The sequence below is a fragment of the Panthera uncia genome (assembly GCF_023721935.1).
Source record: "Panthera uncia isolate 11264 chromosome A1 unlocalized genomic scaffold, Puncia_PCG_1.0 HiC_scaffold_16, whole genome shotgun sequence".
NCBI classification, from domain to species: domain Eukaryota; kingdom Metazoa; phylum Chordata; class Mammalia; order Carnivora; family Felidae; genus Panthera; species Panthera uncia.
This window is the reverse complement of record NW_026057576.1, coordinates 66712556-66726939: the sequence shown is the minus strand read 5'-3', so window position 1 is coordinate 66726939 and position 14384 is coordinate 66712556. Positions and strand designations below refer to the sequence as shown.

The window sequence follows — 14384 nt, the reverse complement described above, 5'->3', positions numbered from 1 at the left end:
ACTCTTGATTTCGGCTCAGGTCATAATCTTACAGTCGTGAGACTGAGTCCCACATCAGGCTCATACTGGGCATGCAGGCTGCTGAAGATTCTCTCTCCCTCTGCCCCTATGCCTCACTGAAGCATGTGCTCACACTTTTCTCTCCCTCCCTCCCTCCCTCTCTCTCAAAAAAAAAAAAAAAAAAAAGTCTCTGGTTCCATCTTTTAGCTCCATCACCCTCTTGCCTTCATCCCAAGGTGAATCACAACATGGCGGCTGTGGTTCCAGGCATCACATTCAGTCTAGTCTTTGGGTCTCTTTTTAAGAGCACAGAAACGTTCCCCAGAACCCCCTTCCTAGACCTCCCAGATGTTGGGGTCTTCTGGGAAGGGTTTGGCCTGATGACGAAAGGAGCCTGAAGAAGCCTGTGCCATTACTGACCTGCCAACAAACGTGGGAGACGATATAGCTGCGGCAGCCATGAGTCATAACAGCTAATTAGGAGGCAACAGTCTGATTAACTGCTCGGCAGCAAGCCTAAGTACGAAGAGCAACATGCTGGGGATGGCGGGGCGGACAGACAGAAAGAACCTGGGTCCCCGATGACACTGTGAGCTGAGACATCCAAGTGGGAACCCCTTATTATTACCTGAGGCAACGAAAGGTTTGATGGGTGGTTAGCCAGACACTGGACCATTTTAAGATGAAAATACTCTTAAAGATGCCCTTGAAGTTTGAGGGAAAGAGCACCAGTAACTTGCCCCACATCACAAACATGGCCAGCGTGGAAGGGCAGGTCTATCGGGTCCCGGTGCCTCCGCTCCCAACTCCTGCCACCTCTGATACCACCCTCTACCTCCCGTATTGTCAAATGTCACAGGGTGTTCGCCACACGCATTTTAGTTCGGATCAACCAAGATCTATTTACTCTCTCTGGGCAGGAGAAACAAAAATTAGGAACACATACTTTCCGACCCTCATAATGCTTATTATTTGGGTCAGAAAATGAGAAAACACAGACGGCAAGATACAATTCCTGCCAAGATAAGGGGAACTAAAGGCATTTCATAACTACCTACATGTGCCGCTCTGACCTCTTTTTAACGTGTTACATCTTGGGGCGCCAGGTGGCTCAGTCAGTTAAGCATCCAACCCTTGGTTTCAGCTCAGGTCATGATCTCATGGTTCGTGGGATGGGGCCCACATGGGGCTCTGTGCTGACAGTGTAATGCCTGCTTGGGGTTCTCCCTTTCTGCCCCACTCATGCATGCTCCCTCGCTCGCGCTCTCTCTCTCTCAAAATAAATAAACTTTAAAACATTAAAACTAAATAAAACGTTACACCTTGCTATTACCCAAGGCTTCCTTTTCGTATCGCTTTCAAAAATATTTCTTTCCCATCATCTTTCTGTGTGCCGAAAAACAAATACAACTCCAGTTTGAATTTTAAAAATCGATTTATTTGATCATAATCTCAAACATAATTGTTTCCTCATATTTTCAAAATAAGCAGGTATTTTCTCTTTCATTTTTAAGCCTCTTCAACTCCGTTTTCGGGAGGAAGGAACAAAACTGCTCCTTCACCCTCAAAAATGGAAGCTGACCACTTGAACAGAGCAATACCAGTAAGCCTTACACATAAAAAATGTGTTATTTTTCCAAAACTGAGTAAATTCCCTGGCCTTTGATAAGTTCAATAATTACGCCATGTATATAATACTTTGCCAATAATTTTTGCTTTTCAAGAGATACCATCAAAAAATAGAAAGGTTAAAAAATAGACTGGTGAAAATATTCACAACACACAGATCTAACAGAGAACTCATATCCAGAATATATAAAGAATCCCCACGATGAGACAAGATGACATTGAGTATGCGCAGTTTATTATATGTTGATCGTAGTCTAAAGCTATATAAAATGATCGGACAAAAACATAATTAAAAATACAAAAGATTTGATACACAAAGGAAGATATGCAAACGGCCAATAAGCACATGAAAAGCAACCACTGGCCATCAGGGAAATCTAGAATGAAATCCCTATGACACACTGTGACACACCCACCAGAATGGCTAAAATGAAAAAGACTGAATTTCCAGTGTTACTGAGGATTACAGTAACTGGAATGCTCAGATGTCATCGGTGAGAATGTAAAATGGTGCAAATACCTGGGAAAACAGACGGTAGCTTCTGATAAAGTTAAGCGTATACTTATTATAAGACCCCGCAAAAGAATTAAAAACAGATCTCCACACAAAGACTTGTTCGCAAGAGTGCACAGCAGCTTCATGCATCAGAGCCCAAAGCAAACGGCCAGAGCCGCCAAAGGCGAAGGAACAAAGGGTGGCGGAACGGACCTTGAAATGGTACCGGGAGATAGAAAGAAAGATACTGGTGAGAGGCTGGGAGGGAGGAGTAGAGAAAGGGAAGAAGGGGAGAGTGGGGAGGAGCAGGAGGAGGAGAGGAAGGGGCGATCAAAGTCAAGGAGAAAAGAAATTATACCCAGACAGAGTGAAGGTGCAGAACTCCAAAGAACCTTAAAGCAGCCGGGGCGCCTGGGTCGCTCAGTGGGTCGACTCTTGATTTAGGCTGAGGTCATGATCTCACAGTTTATGAGTTCACGTCGGGCTCTGTGCTGGCAGGACGGAGCCTGCTTGGGATTCTCTCTCCCTCTCTCTCTCTCTCTCTGCCCCTCCCCGGCTCATGTGCGCGCACGCTCTCTCTCTGTCTCAAAATAAATAAATAAGCTTAAAAAAAAAAGTCAGCAGACAGAAAAGACAGACTACTCACAAGCAACAACCAGGCCAGAGGCGGATACTGCAGCTGCCACAAAGGAACCAGAAGGGAGCTGATTAATACAACGTCAATCTGAAATCGCGCACCCAGGGCGTTTATCATTCCAGAACAAAGATACTTAAAGGCACACAAAAACGGAGGTTACCACCAAACAGATGCTCACTAATGAAGCCTCTAGAAAATAGATGCCAAGGAAGAAGGAAAATTCTTGGAGAAGCTAGCTTTTCAGAGAAGTTTTACTTTCTTCTTCATGCTTTTAGACCTAAGTTTCTTCTTAATGAGACTGTAACTTTTTACAATATTACCCAGCTTTCAAGGTTAATTGCAATTGTTAAATTCGAACAAAATGGAAACAAAATCAAATAGCATATCTTCAAGTTCCCGGAACAGCAACCTTAAAAACTTTAAAGACTAACTGTAAAGGACATGAAAATCCAGGTTTATTCATTCACAGCCAGTTATCTACCAAGGGACTGCTATGTGCTAGGCATATACTAGATCCTGAGTTAACAGGATGAGAACAAAAAATGAAAATCACCATATTCCTGGATTTGTAAGTCTTCCTGTATGAGATACTTTTATGGAAAGCCGAAGTCTGTGTGTAGAGTGGCATTCCTCTTGTGGCAAGAAATATTAGCATAATAGAGTTAAAAGCAATCTGGTTTGGCTGGTGGCTCCTTTGTTTGAAAATGTATGCACAAATATGACAATTTTTCACACGAAATTAATTCAGTGTAAATGATGAATTCTCACATCATTTATTTGCCAATCTTACAGTTTGTCTATTATTTCCGTCCCACGTTAAAATAAGAAAACTGCCAATGCCTAGCCTGCACTGGGCATGCATTCAGTTTTAGTCACATTGTATTTGATGGTCCCTGGCTTATTTCAGAGATATCAAAAGCTTAGAGCACCATATTTAATATCTATCAAGTGCCCACTTTTGCTTCAAGTATCCACTTGGCAAAACATTTTTTAACTGCCTTCAACCAGGACTAGGGCAGCCGAAAAAAGCCAGCTTCTCCACTTTAAAATAAACATTTTCCGGGGGCTTCTTGATTAAAAACAAAGGCAGCATTTGGCATAAAAAGACTGGTGAAATCAGTATTTCAAGTAATTTGAATGGAAACATTTGGGCTCTGATCTTCCTGGACATGTGGAAATGGTTAACGCAGTAACCTGGAGGAAAACAGAGGCCGTAGCAGAAACTCTACCCATTAAAAAGCAAGAAAAAGAACTTGACCTCCCGCTTCCCATTGAATAGCCAGGCTTGAAGAGCCTGGCCTTTCCATCGAAGGTACCCAAGAAAAGGAGAGGGCAGCCATGGGACCTAAAAGCCTGCCCCTTCCCCTCCCAGCCAACACCTAGAATGCCTGTGCACCCAAAGTGGAAAGGACTCAAGCCGGCAACCGTATCTGGGGGATCATAGGAGCACCTCTCTTTTCTGTAGCATTTTCTCTTATGGGGGCCAGGGCATTTCTCAAAAAGCTTAGGCAGTTCTCTGCAATAAGCAAGGCCAGTCATAAAGGGTGTGTTTCAAACGCCAGTTCCACTGGCCCAATACCTACAAATCCACAGAACTTGCCCCGCCCTCCGGGAAAAGTCACAATGTCTTTCCTAAAGGGTGTTCAGCACACAAAGACTGGGCTCTTGCCTTTTCTCCAATGTTCTCTAACCTCTTCCAGGATGGAAAAAGCTTTTCTCTTTCGATGGACGTTATCCCAAGCACCCTTCTTAAAAAGCTGTATCGTTTTTCCAAACAAATTAAGCTCTGCTATGTGCATCGAGTATTAGGGGACAAATTCCACTTTTTAAGAAACGAACCCCTTTGATCCTGTATTTAATTCTTAACTTTCTTCAGTTTCTGTAATGAAATACAAAACAAAAACATTCACCCAGCTTTCTTTTAGTCTCAAAATAATTATAAACTAAATGCAACCCACCAGAAGAGAATTGTCTAGGATAGATTTTTCAATCTCCTTTTGGTAAATTTGGCTACAGAGTAGTGTTACTGTTCTATTATGACCCAAGGAATTAAATCCCTACACAAATTCCAGGAAGAGACTATCAATGTGAAAAGGGGCATTATAAACCCAACTCCAGGATTTCCCTAGGGACAGACTCCTTAACGCGAAACCACACACCGACTCACAAGGGTTGTGCCACAGAATCTGTGACCCTATGGGGCACAACTACATCATCCCCAACTATGTCAAGTTTCCTGTTGGCTTCAAAGAAACAAGAGATTCTGGGAAGCCCTGGGGTAAGGGAGGCATCAACTCAGCATCTCTATCAACCAACACTTCGCCCAGTGAGCCAGCCACTGGCCAATAATGTCTATTTATTTTACCCAGAGGTAGATCTATTAGCCAGACATTCTAAAAACACAAACGTTTTGTTGTGCTTGGAGGAACTCCAATATTGGTGCCTTGCTGCAGAACGATGCTGCAGGAATATAAAGTGAGCCATGTGGATGCTGAACCCACACAGGAAGCCATCCTCAGAAACTGTCACACCAGAAGACCAACCCTTTGGAAAGGCCGAGGGGTAAACCCCCAGCCAGAAGGCTGTGGAATGAGGGAAGAAAGCCAAAGCTAGGAGATATCAGAAAGGCCCACCCCATGGGAACGAGGGCAATTTTTAAGGCAACTCCCTCAAAGCTCTCAGCACCAAAAAGGCCTTTCCCCTCCTCTTCTTTTTCGACTGAATGAAAGAGCGAGACAATGCTAAAGGACGTTCTGACATGGGTTTGGCAAAGTCACCACGTGCAAAACACATTAAACATAACCCATGGGGGTTGGCTCTCCCAAGACCGCCGGCTGGGTGAGGGGGGCCGGGGGTCCACAAAAGTCATGGCTCAGGGGGAATCCGGGAAACAGGGCAGGGCCGGCGGCGGAGCAAATCAAACCTGGGAAGCTAACAGGGAAGGCATTAACAACAATAATAAAATGAAACAGCCAGAGGCCACCATGGTACTCCAGAAGGCTGAGACAGGCTGAGACCGCTAAACTCCTCCGGACGAGAGGCGATCTCTCCACAGCTCAGGGAGCTGACCTGGTAGCAGCGTCCTCGATTCTTTTGTAAGCCTCACCTCCCTCCTTTCTGGGGTCCTGCACCGATCCCGGGAGTAGCGGGGCCCCAACTGCCAGGAACGAAATCCAGAACGATGACCGGGAACTCATCCCCCCCCCCCCTCCTCAAATAACACACACACACTCTCTCTCTCTCTCTCTCAAGGGTCTGGCCAGATCACACAGCTAAAGTTTCCGGAACTTAAATCGTAAAACCACAATCAGAAGTTGTTGTTTTAAAATGCTCACCACAAAAATCTGTGTCCTTTGCTGGAAAGAAAAAAAAAACAAAAAACTTTGCTCTCCGTAAAGGCGGTAAAGAGAGACAAAATCTAACTTAAGCGGAGGGTGTGTTCCTCTTTGTCACCTACCCGGGTGCTCGCGCCGCGCGTGGGCGAGCGGCAGGCACCCGGCAGCGCCGCGGCACCCGAGCCAGTGGCCACCTCCCCGGCCCGCGATCCGCCTCTGGGGCCAAGACTGCGGCCCGAGGTCCGGAAGCGGCGTCCGGCGCTGTCACTGTGCCGGGTGGGATGGGAGGAAGCGGGGGGGAAGGGCACAGCGGGGTGGGGGAGGCGGGGGGGGAGCCGCGCGCACAGCCGCGCAGCCCCGGTCCGCGGAGGTGAGAGAAAGGTGCAAAGGGCGGCCCGGAGCCCGGAGGCCCCCGAGCTCCTGCTATTGTTGCCGGGGCTGCCGAGGGCCCGATCCCACCCGCCGCCCGCCTCCTCCGGGCAGGACCCCGCGGGCACGCAACCCGCCTCCACCCGCGCCCCCCCCGGCGGGTGGGCCCCGAGAGCCCGGACTCGCACAAGTTGCCGCCCGCCCGCCCCGCCGCGGTCATTGTTCGCCCCGCGCCTCCTACCTCCACGGCGCCGGCGGCTCCGGCTCCCACTCCGGGCCTCCGGGCTCAGCAGCTCCGAGCCCCTGGCTGCCGAGGGCGCGGCGGCTCCGGGCTGCGCGTGCAGCGGGGCGCTCGGCTATTAATACCCGCGGGCGGCGGCGGCGCGGGAGCGCGAGCGGGGCTGGCGGTGGCCGGCCGAGGTCCGAGCCATCAAAGGTGGCGCGGGGCGGAGGGGAGGGCGGAGCAGGCGGGGTGGGTGGGGAGCGGGCTCAGGGTCGCCATGGCCGCCTCGACGCCCGGCCGAGTGCCACTCGCGCGGGGAGGAGCGGCGCAAAGCGGGCGGCGGCCGCGTCTCCGCCCCGCGCCCCAGCCGAGCGCCCGCAGCCCTGCGCCCGCGCGGGACCCGCCGCCTCCGAGGCCGGCGAGCGGGAAGTGAAGGCGATCGCGCCCCTCCCCGGGCCTGGGCCGGCCCCTCGGCGGCGGGGGGAGCTTGGGCGCCGCGCCGCCGGAGCCGCGGGGACAGCGGGAGAGCCACAGCCCCCTCCAGCGTCCGGGCCGGCGACCTGCGCGCCAGCGTGCCCCGCCCCGCTCCGCCCTGGGGGGCAGGTGCGCCAAGGGGCGGCGGGAGGGGGGGGGGGGGGCACCAGCCTGGAGAGCCCCTCCCGGACCCCGAGAGCCCACCTCGGATCTGTGCCTTACTTGGTCCTACAGCCAGAACCCGAGTCTCTGCGCTGCGCCACCGAACCCAGCGCAGGAAGCGCTGAGGAGAGCGCTGCGCCACCAGGGACACGCCAATCCTGCTGCTGTGGTTGAAAGCGATCTAAGGAGAGCGGGAGACGAGCGCACCGGCTTAACCAGGAGCTGCTGCAGGGCGGTCGGCGGCGCGGACTCTGCAACTCACTGGCTGAGGTCATGCAAGGGGTTGCCTGTGTGCCCACCTAGGACTTTACGTTGTCGGGCGGGAAGCGGCGATTTGCAGGGACCCACGAGCACCTTCCCCTCCCAAGCCACACGAGCAGGCTTCCGGCACCACCCTGGGCTGCGAGCGACTTAATCCCGAAGGGGCGGTTGCCACCTCCCCCCGCCACGGCCCAGTGTTTTCCACCCAGGCGATTCCCAGTACAGTCCCCACCTCCCCACCCCCACCCCCCACTTGCCCCACCTCCAGGAACAGGAGCAACGCCCAGCGGGGGAGAGGAGTGAAATAGGTTGGGAGCTGGTTTGCGGAATTTAATGGGGGAGGGAGTAAGATGGATTGAGGAGGCAGGGACCTAGGGCGGGGGACACAGTTACTGTCCCCACCCTCCAGCAAGGAGCCCCCGCTTCACCGTCTCCATCTCCCCCTTCCCGAGCCCCTCGTGCAGCCTTTATCTCGCTGTAGACTTTCTACTCGTGGAGGGGAAAGGGCGGGCGGCAGCAGCTCAGAGACCAAAGCAGCTCTCAGCTAGATCCCGAGGCTACCCCGGTCGTTTTGTGCCTCTGAGGAGTTCACAGTCCTCAAACCAGATGGACAAGTTTCATGGGAGAAGCCACAAGGGAGCGGGCAGGAGCCCGCAGTGGGGGTTGGCACAAGAACAGGACGCATTAGAAGTACTGGGGGTACCTGTGGCAGCAGGTGTGAGTAATTCCTGGAGAGGAGCAAAGAGACGTATTTTGAGTATAAGGTGCTGACCTGTTTGGTTTTTTGTTTCTTGGGGTTTTTTTTTTAGCCAAAGGCTTTATTTTTTTTTCCCCAGAGAGAGCCCGAGAGCAGGGGAGAGGCAGAGAGAGAATTTTCAGCAGCCTCCACACTCAGTGCAAAGCCAGAGTCGGAGCTCCATCCCACGATCCTGGGATCAAAACCTGAGCTGAAATCAAGAGTCCGATGCCCAACTGCCTGAGCCACCCAAGTGCCCCCCTGTATTTCTTTTCTTTTTTTTTTTAACCCTTGCGTATCTGGTGACAGTGGAAGTAAAGAGCAGGGGTGTGTTGTTGGGTCAGCCTGCTGAGCGTCGGACTCTTGATTTAGACGGTGAGATCCAGCCCCGCCTCTGGCTTTGTGCCCACATCCAGGAGCCTGCTTGGGATTCTCTTTCTCCCTCTCTCTTTCTGCCCCTCCTCTCTGCTCAGGCTGTCTCTCTCAAAATAAATATATAAACTTAAAAAAAAAAAAAAGAGTTCATTGTAGGCCTCTGACCAAAGAAGAAACAGCAGATGGGCTGAAAAGAAATAGTGGGTTCTGACCAGCTGTGTGGCCTTTGATAAACCATTGATCAGAGGGCTAAGGCCAATGCTTCTAAGTGTGGCTCTCACACACACCTGCAGCAGCAACGCCTGGAAACGTCCAGAAAGGTAAATTGGGGGGCCCGTACCCTAGACCTACCTTATCAGGTTCTCCAATCACCTGGAGGGCTGATTCAACTTAGATCCTCAGGCTGAGTCTGTAGATCTGGGGTGGGGCTGAGAATTTGCATTCCTTTAACCGGTATGCTGGGCCCACACTCCAGCCACTGTCTTAGCATGATGGTTTGGAGTCCTGGAATCACCTCGGATTTTAAAAAAACATCACCCAGTCTTTACTTCAGATAAGTACATCAGGATTTATGGGGTTGGGACCCAGGCCTCAGGCATTTTAAAGTTCTGTGGGTGATTCCAATGTGAAGCCAGGTTTGAGAACAATTACTGTTTTCAAGTATACATGAATCACCTGAGGATCTTGTTAAAATGCAGATTCTGGGTTCAGGTGAGACACGATTTTTTTTTTAAGTTTATTTATTTATTTTGAGAGAGAGAGAGAGAGAGAGAGAGAGAGAGAGAGAGCACAAGCAGGGAAGGGGCAGAGAGAGAGTGAAGCAGGCTCCACATTATCAGCACAGAGCCCAACATAGGGCTGGATCTCATGAACCTCGAGACCATGACCTGAGCCAAGATCAAGAGTCCGTCGCTTAACTGACTGTGCCCCACCCCACCCCCCACCGCCCCTGGTTTGGGACACTATTTCTACCAAGCTTTCTGTGTTTTCTGCTAGTCAAGGGGCTACTGCGGTGAGTGGCCAGCAAGGTGCTAAGCCATACCTCACAACTAAACCAAAAACCTATAGAAATCTGAAAATTAGAAAAGTGACATTTTCCCAGTCCTTCTCTTTGGAAGACACACATTTCTGCCTTGACCTAGGTCTCTTTTTCTTCTTTCTAGGTCTGAAACAAGGTTTGTGTTGTTTTGCTCTTAGCACATGTACGATCACCCTACATCGAATGCTGTTTTATTACCTTAATATTACCAGCGTTTTTGAGGCAAGGTGACTTTTCACAGAGGCAATCTGAGAGTGTCTGCAGGCCTGTGGAGAGAGTTAATACAGGAGAAGAGAGAGGAGGGCAGGCTGAGGGCTCCAACTGAGAGAGGCTGGAGAACCACCCCCCCACCCCACCCCACCTCTAGCTTCCTAGCAGCTCTTTAGAACATTCTGTGCTTTGTACTTCATCTCATTGAAAGCACTTTCTAAATTCCTCTACCTGAAAAGCCAGGGACATCTGTCCTGCAAAATCTGCCACCTGCACAGTCAACCTGTGAAAAAATTGACGCCCTCGCTTATTTTTTCATTTGTGCTTCCCTTGCAGGCTATACAAATTTGTAATTAACTAGGTCCCCTTTTTATCTCGTGACATGGGGTTATTTAGAAGTCTTTCCAGGGGCGCCTGGGTGGCTCACTTAAGCATCTGACTCTTGATTTCGGCACAGGCTATGATCTCATTCATGGTTCATGAGATCAAGCCCCTCATAGGGCTCAGTGCTGACAGTGAGGAGCCGGCTTGAGATTCTCTCTCTGCCCCTCCCCTGCTGGTACACACGTGTGTGTGCATGCACACTCTCTCGTGCTCTCTCTCTTTCAAAATAAATAAATTTTGAGAAATCTTTCTTTTTTTTTTTAACTTTATTTATTTATTTTGAGAGAGGAAGAGTGGGGGAAGGGCAGAGAAAGAGGGGGAGAAAGAGAGAGAATCCCAAGCAGGCTCTGCACAGAGCCCGATGCGGGGCTCGAACTCACAAACTATGAGGTCATGACCTGAGCCAAAATCAAGAGTCCAACACTTAACTGACTGAGCCACCCAGGCGCCCCAAGAAATCTTTCTGAATTCAGTGGTTACCCCATTCTTAACTTTTCTCTTTGTTAATTTTAGCTGGCTTTTATTACAATAAATGTGTGTACGTGGTAAATTAAGAAATAATCAAGCAGGACAGAAAGGTATTAAGTAAAACATATGAGGGACCCTTCCCTGAATCCCCAGACCCACTTCTCAAGAGATCAGTTTCCCAAGGGTTCACAGTCCTCAGAAATGTTCTAAGCTTAGACAAAAGTGTGAGTAAATCTTTTATGCTAAAGCCATCATGTGTCACAGTGAAAAGAAACTTCTTATTCCATAGTTACCATCACCGAGAGACACAAAACACAGCACCATGGGGCGACCCCACCTTTCCGGATCAGGGCAGCCTCTGGGTTTAGGGCAATGCAAACCTCTGGATGTGAGAATATGCACTGTCAGTAACATGAGAATCCACATTAAAACCTGTCAGGGAACAGGGGATTTGCCCATAGCACTTGTGGGCAGCTCCAGCCGTGACTCCTAACGCTCTCATTCTGCGCATTCCCCTCACCCTGACCAAGGGTCGGTGAGTTCCTCACTGCTCATGTACAGAACATGGAACCGGGACGTGATGTCACTCCCATGATTAGCTTACAAAAGACACTCTCTCTGGCCTGCCTTTGATGAAGTCAGCGCCATATTGGGAGGTGTCCTATGAAGGACCCATATGGCAAGAAACAAAGGGATCTGGTGAAGAAATGAGGCTTTATTTAGGCCCCTGAGGCACTGAATCCTGTGATAATATCAGGAGGGAGCTAGGAAGGGGATCCTTCCCAGTCGAGCCTTGAAAGGATCACAGCATTGTGAGAAATCCAGAGCCCAAGGACCCAGCTAAGCCATGCCTAGCTTCTTGGCCCACAGAAAGTATGAGATGATAAATGCAATTGTGTTAAGCCCTGAGTTGTGGAGTAATTTGTTATGCAGCAATGGATAACTAAAAGCACACAGCATCCTATAGTAAGAGTAGTAGAATTAGAAGAAGCACGTCCAAAGGTAAGTCAGTAAGGAGAATATGAATCTCCCTTATAGTAGAGAGGAAATAAAATCTTGGGATTTCGAGCAGAACAGAGCCCTACTCTTTCTGGAGCCCTACTACCCATGGGGGCAGAGTTACCACATGCTCAGAGCTGCTCCCCTTTCATGGAACCAGCAGATACTGAATTGCAGAGAAGGAATGGAGATTGTAAAATTTATACAATCCAAGAAGGGTTCTAGAGATGAGGACTTAATTATGTTGCAGAGTAGGTTCTAGATCTAGGAAGGGAAGGGATCTTAATGGTGGCAGCAGAAACCAGGTAGAGAAAAGGTTAAGGGGAGACTGTGGAGGAAAGGTAGAGAAGATAGACCCAGCGACTATCCATATAGGACACTTTTGGCTCAAAAGGTAGTTGCATATTAAATCTTGGTAGAGATTGCAAATTTCCCCTCCAAAGATGGTGCCAGAATTTCTTCTTCCACCGTGGTGTTTCTTTTGTTTTTTTTTTTTAATTTTATTATTTTTTAATATGAAATTTATTGTCAAATTGGTTTCCATACAACACCCAGTGCTCATCCCAACAGGTGCTCTCCTCAATGCCCATCACCCACATTCCCCTCCCTCGCACCACCCAGCAACCCTGTTTCTTCTCAATTTTTAACAGTCTCTTATGGTTTGCCTCCCTCCCTCTCTAACTTTTTTTTTCCCCTTCCCCTCCCCCATGGGCTTCTGTTAAGTTTCTCAGGATCCACCTAAGAGTGAAAACATATGGTATCTGTCTTTCTCTGCATGACTTATTTCACTTAGCATAACACTCTCCGGTTCCATCCATGTTGCTACAAAAGGCCAGATTTCATTCTTTCTCATTGCCACGTAGTACTCCATTGTGTATATAAACCACAATTTCTTTATCCATTCGTCAGTTGAGGGACATTTAGGCTCTTCCCATAATTTGGCTATTGTTGAAAGTACTGCTATAAACATTGGGGTACAAGTGCCCCTATGCATCAGCACTCCTGTATCCCTTGGGTGAATTCCTATCAGTGCTATTGCTGGATCATAGGGTAAATCTATTTTCAATTTTTTGAGGAACCTCCACACTGTTTTCCAGAGAAGCTGCACCAGTTTGCATTCCCACCAACAGTGCAAGAGGGTTCCCATTTCTCCACATCCTCTCCAGCATCTATAGTGTCCTGATTTGTTCATTTTAGCCACTCTGACTGGCATGAGGTGGTATCTCAGTGTGGTTTTGATTTGTATTTCCCAGATGAGGAGTGACGTTGAGCATCTTTTCATGTGCCTGTTGGCCATCTGTATGTCTTCTTTAGAGAAGTGTCTATTCATGTTTTCTGCCCATTTCTTCACTGGATTATTTGTTTTTCAGGTGTGGAGTTTGGTGAGCTCTTTATAGATTTTGATACTAGCCCTTTGTCTGATGTGTCATTTGCAAATATCTTTTCCCATTCCGTCTGTTGCCTTTTAGTTTTGCTGATTGTTTCCTTTGCAGGGCAGAAGCTTTTTATCTTCATGAGGTCCCAATAGTTCATTTTTGCTTTTAATTCCCTTGCCTTTGGGGATGTGTCAAGTAAGAAATTGCTGCGGCTGAAGTCAAAGAGGTTTTCCCTTGCTTTCTTCTCTAGGGTTTTGTGGTTTCCTGTCTCACATTCAGGTCCTTTATCCATTTTGAGTTTATTTTTGTGAATGGTGTAAGAAAGTGGTCTGGTTTCATCCTTCTGCATGTGTGCTGTCCAGTTCTCCCAGCACCATTTGTTAAAGAGACTGTCTTTTTTCCATCGGATATTCTTTCCTGCTTTGTCAAAAATTAGTTGGCCATACTTTTGTGGGTCCAATAAAAACAATCCTAAAATTTATATGGAACCACTGTGGTGTTTTCAAAACATGGCCACAGATTCTTTGACACGCCTCTCATGAAGAAGTGGTATCTATGTCTGCTCCCTCTGAGTCTGGACAAGCTTGTGACTCAGTCGGTAGAGTGGAGGTGATGCTATGTGACTTGGTCATAAAAAGCCATGCAGCTTCTAGCTTCTTCTCTGTATATACTTGCTCTTGGAGCCCTGACCTGCCATGTAAGAAGTCCCAACTATACCAGGTTGCCTAGGTGGCTCAGTCGGTTGGGCATCCAACTTTGGTCCAGGTCATGATCTCACCATTCAATGAGTTCGAGCCCCGCATCGGGCTCTGTGCTGACAGCTCAGAGCCTGGAGCCTGCTTCAGATTCTGAGTCTCCCTCTCTCTGCCCCTCCCCTGCTCATGCTCTCTCTCTGTCTCTCAAAAACAAATAAAGGTAAAAAAAAAAAAAAAAAAGCATTAAACAAAAAAAGAAGAAGTCCCAACTATCCTAAGACCACGTAATCAAGAGGCCACACAGTGGTATTCCAACTGAAAGTCCCAGATGAGCCCATCTTTCACCATCTCAGCCCAGGTACGGGGAAGTGAGTAAGAAGGGGTTCTCCAGCCCCACTGTGCCTATCCCAACTATCTCAAGCCTTTCCGGCCACCCCAGCTTTTGGGTCATACCAGCTAAGGATGCTGTGAAGCAGAGACGATCCATCGCCATTGTGCCCTTTCCAAATTCCCGAT

At 48.9% G+C, this 14384-nt stretch overlaps 2 protein-coding genes across 4 annotated transcripts in view; both read right to left on the bottom strand.

Moving 5' to 3' along the window:
• The window catches only part of FARP1 (FERM, ARH/RhoGEF and pleckstrin domain protein 1), a 294004-nt gene extending 286279 nt beyond the window's left edge, over positions 1-7725 (bottom strand). Inside the window, exon 1 of one of the 3 annotated variants that reach the window (XM_049647489.1) lies at positions 7386-7725. The gene's annotated coding sequence lies outside the window, so the exon portion shown is untranslated. Of the gene's footprint in view, positions 1-6707; positions 6831-7385 lie in introns of those variants that run through there. The other 2 variants (XM_049647490.1, XM_049647488.1) reach the window with 2 other exon arrangements.
• Positions 6094-6692, bottom strand: LOC125934039 (collagen alpha-1(I) chain-like). The gene is made up of 2 exons (XM_049647325.1): positions 6220-6692; positions 6094-6118 (listed from the first exon to the last, which is right to left on the bottom strand). Exons 1-2 carry the CDS (start codon positions 6684-6686, stop codon positions 6094-6096), a joined length of 492 nt encoding a protein of 163 aa, XP_049503282.1. The 5' UTR covers positions 6687-6692.
• Positions 7726-14384: the final 6659 nt, after the last annotated feature.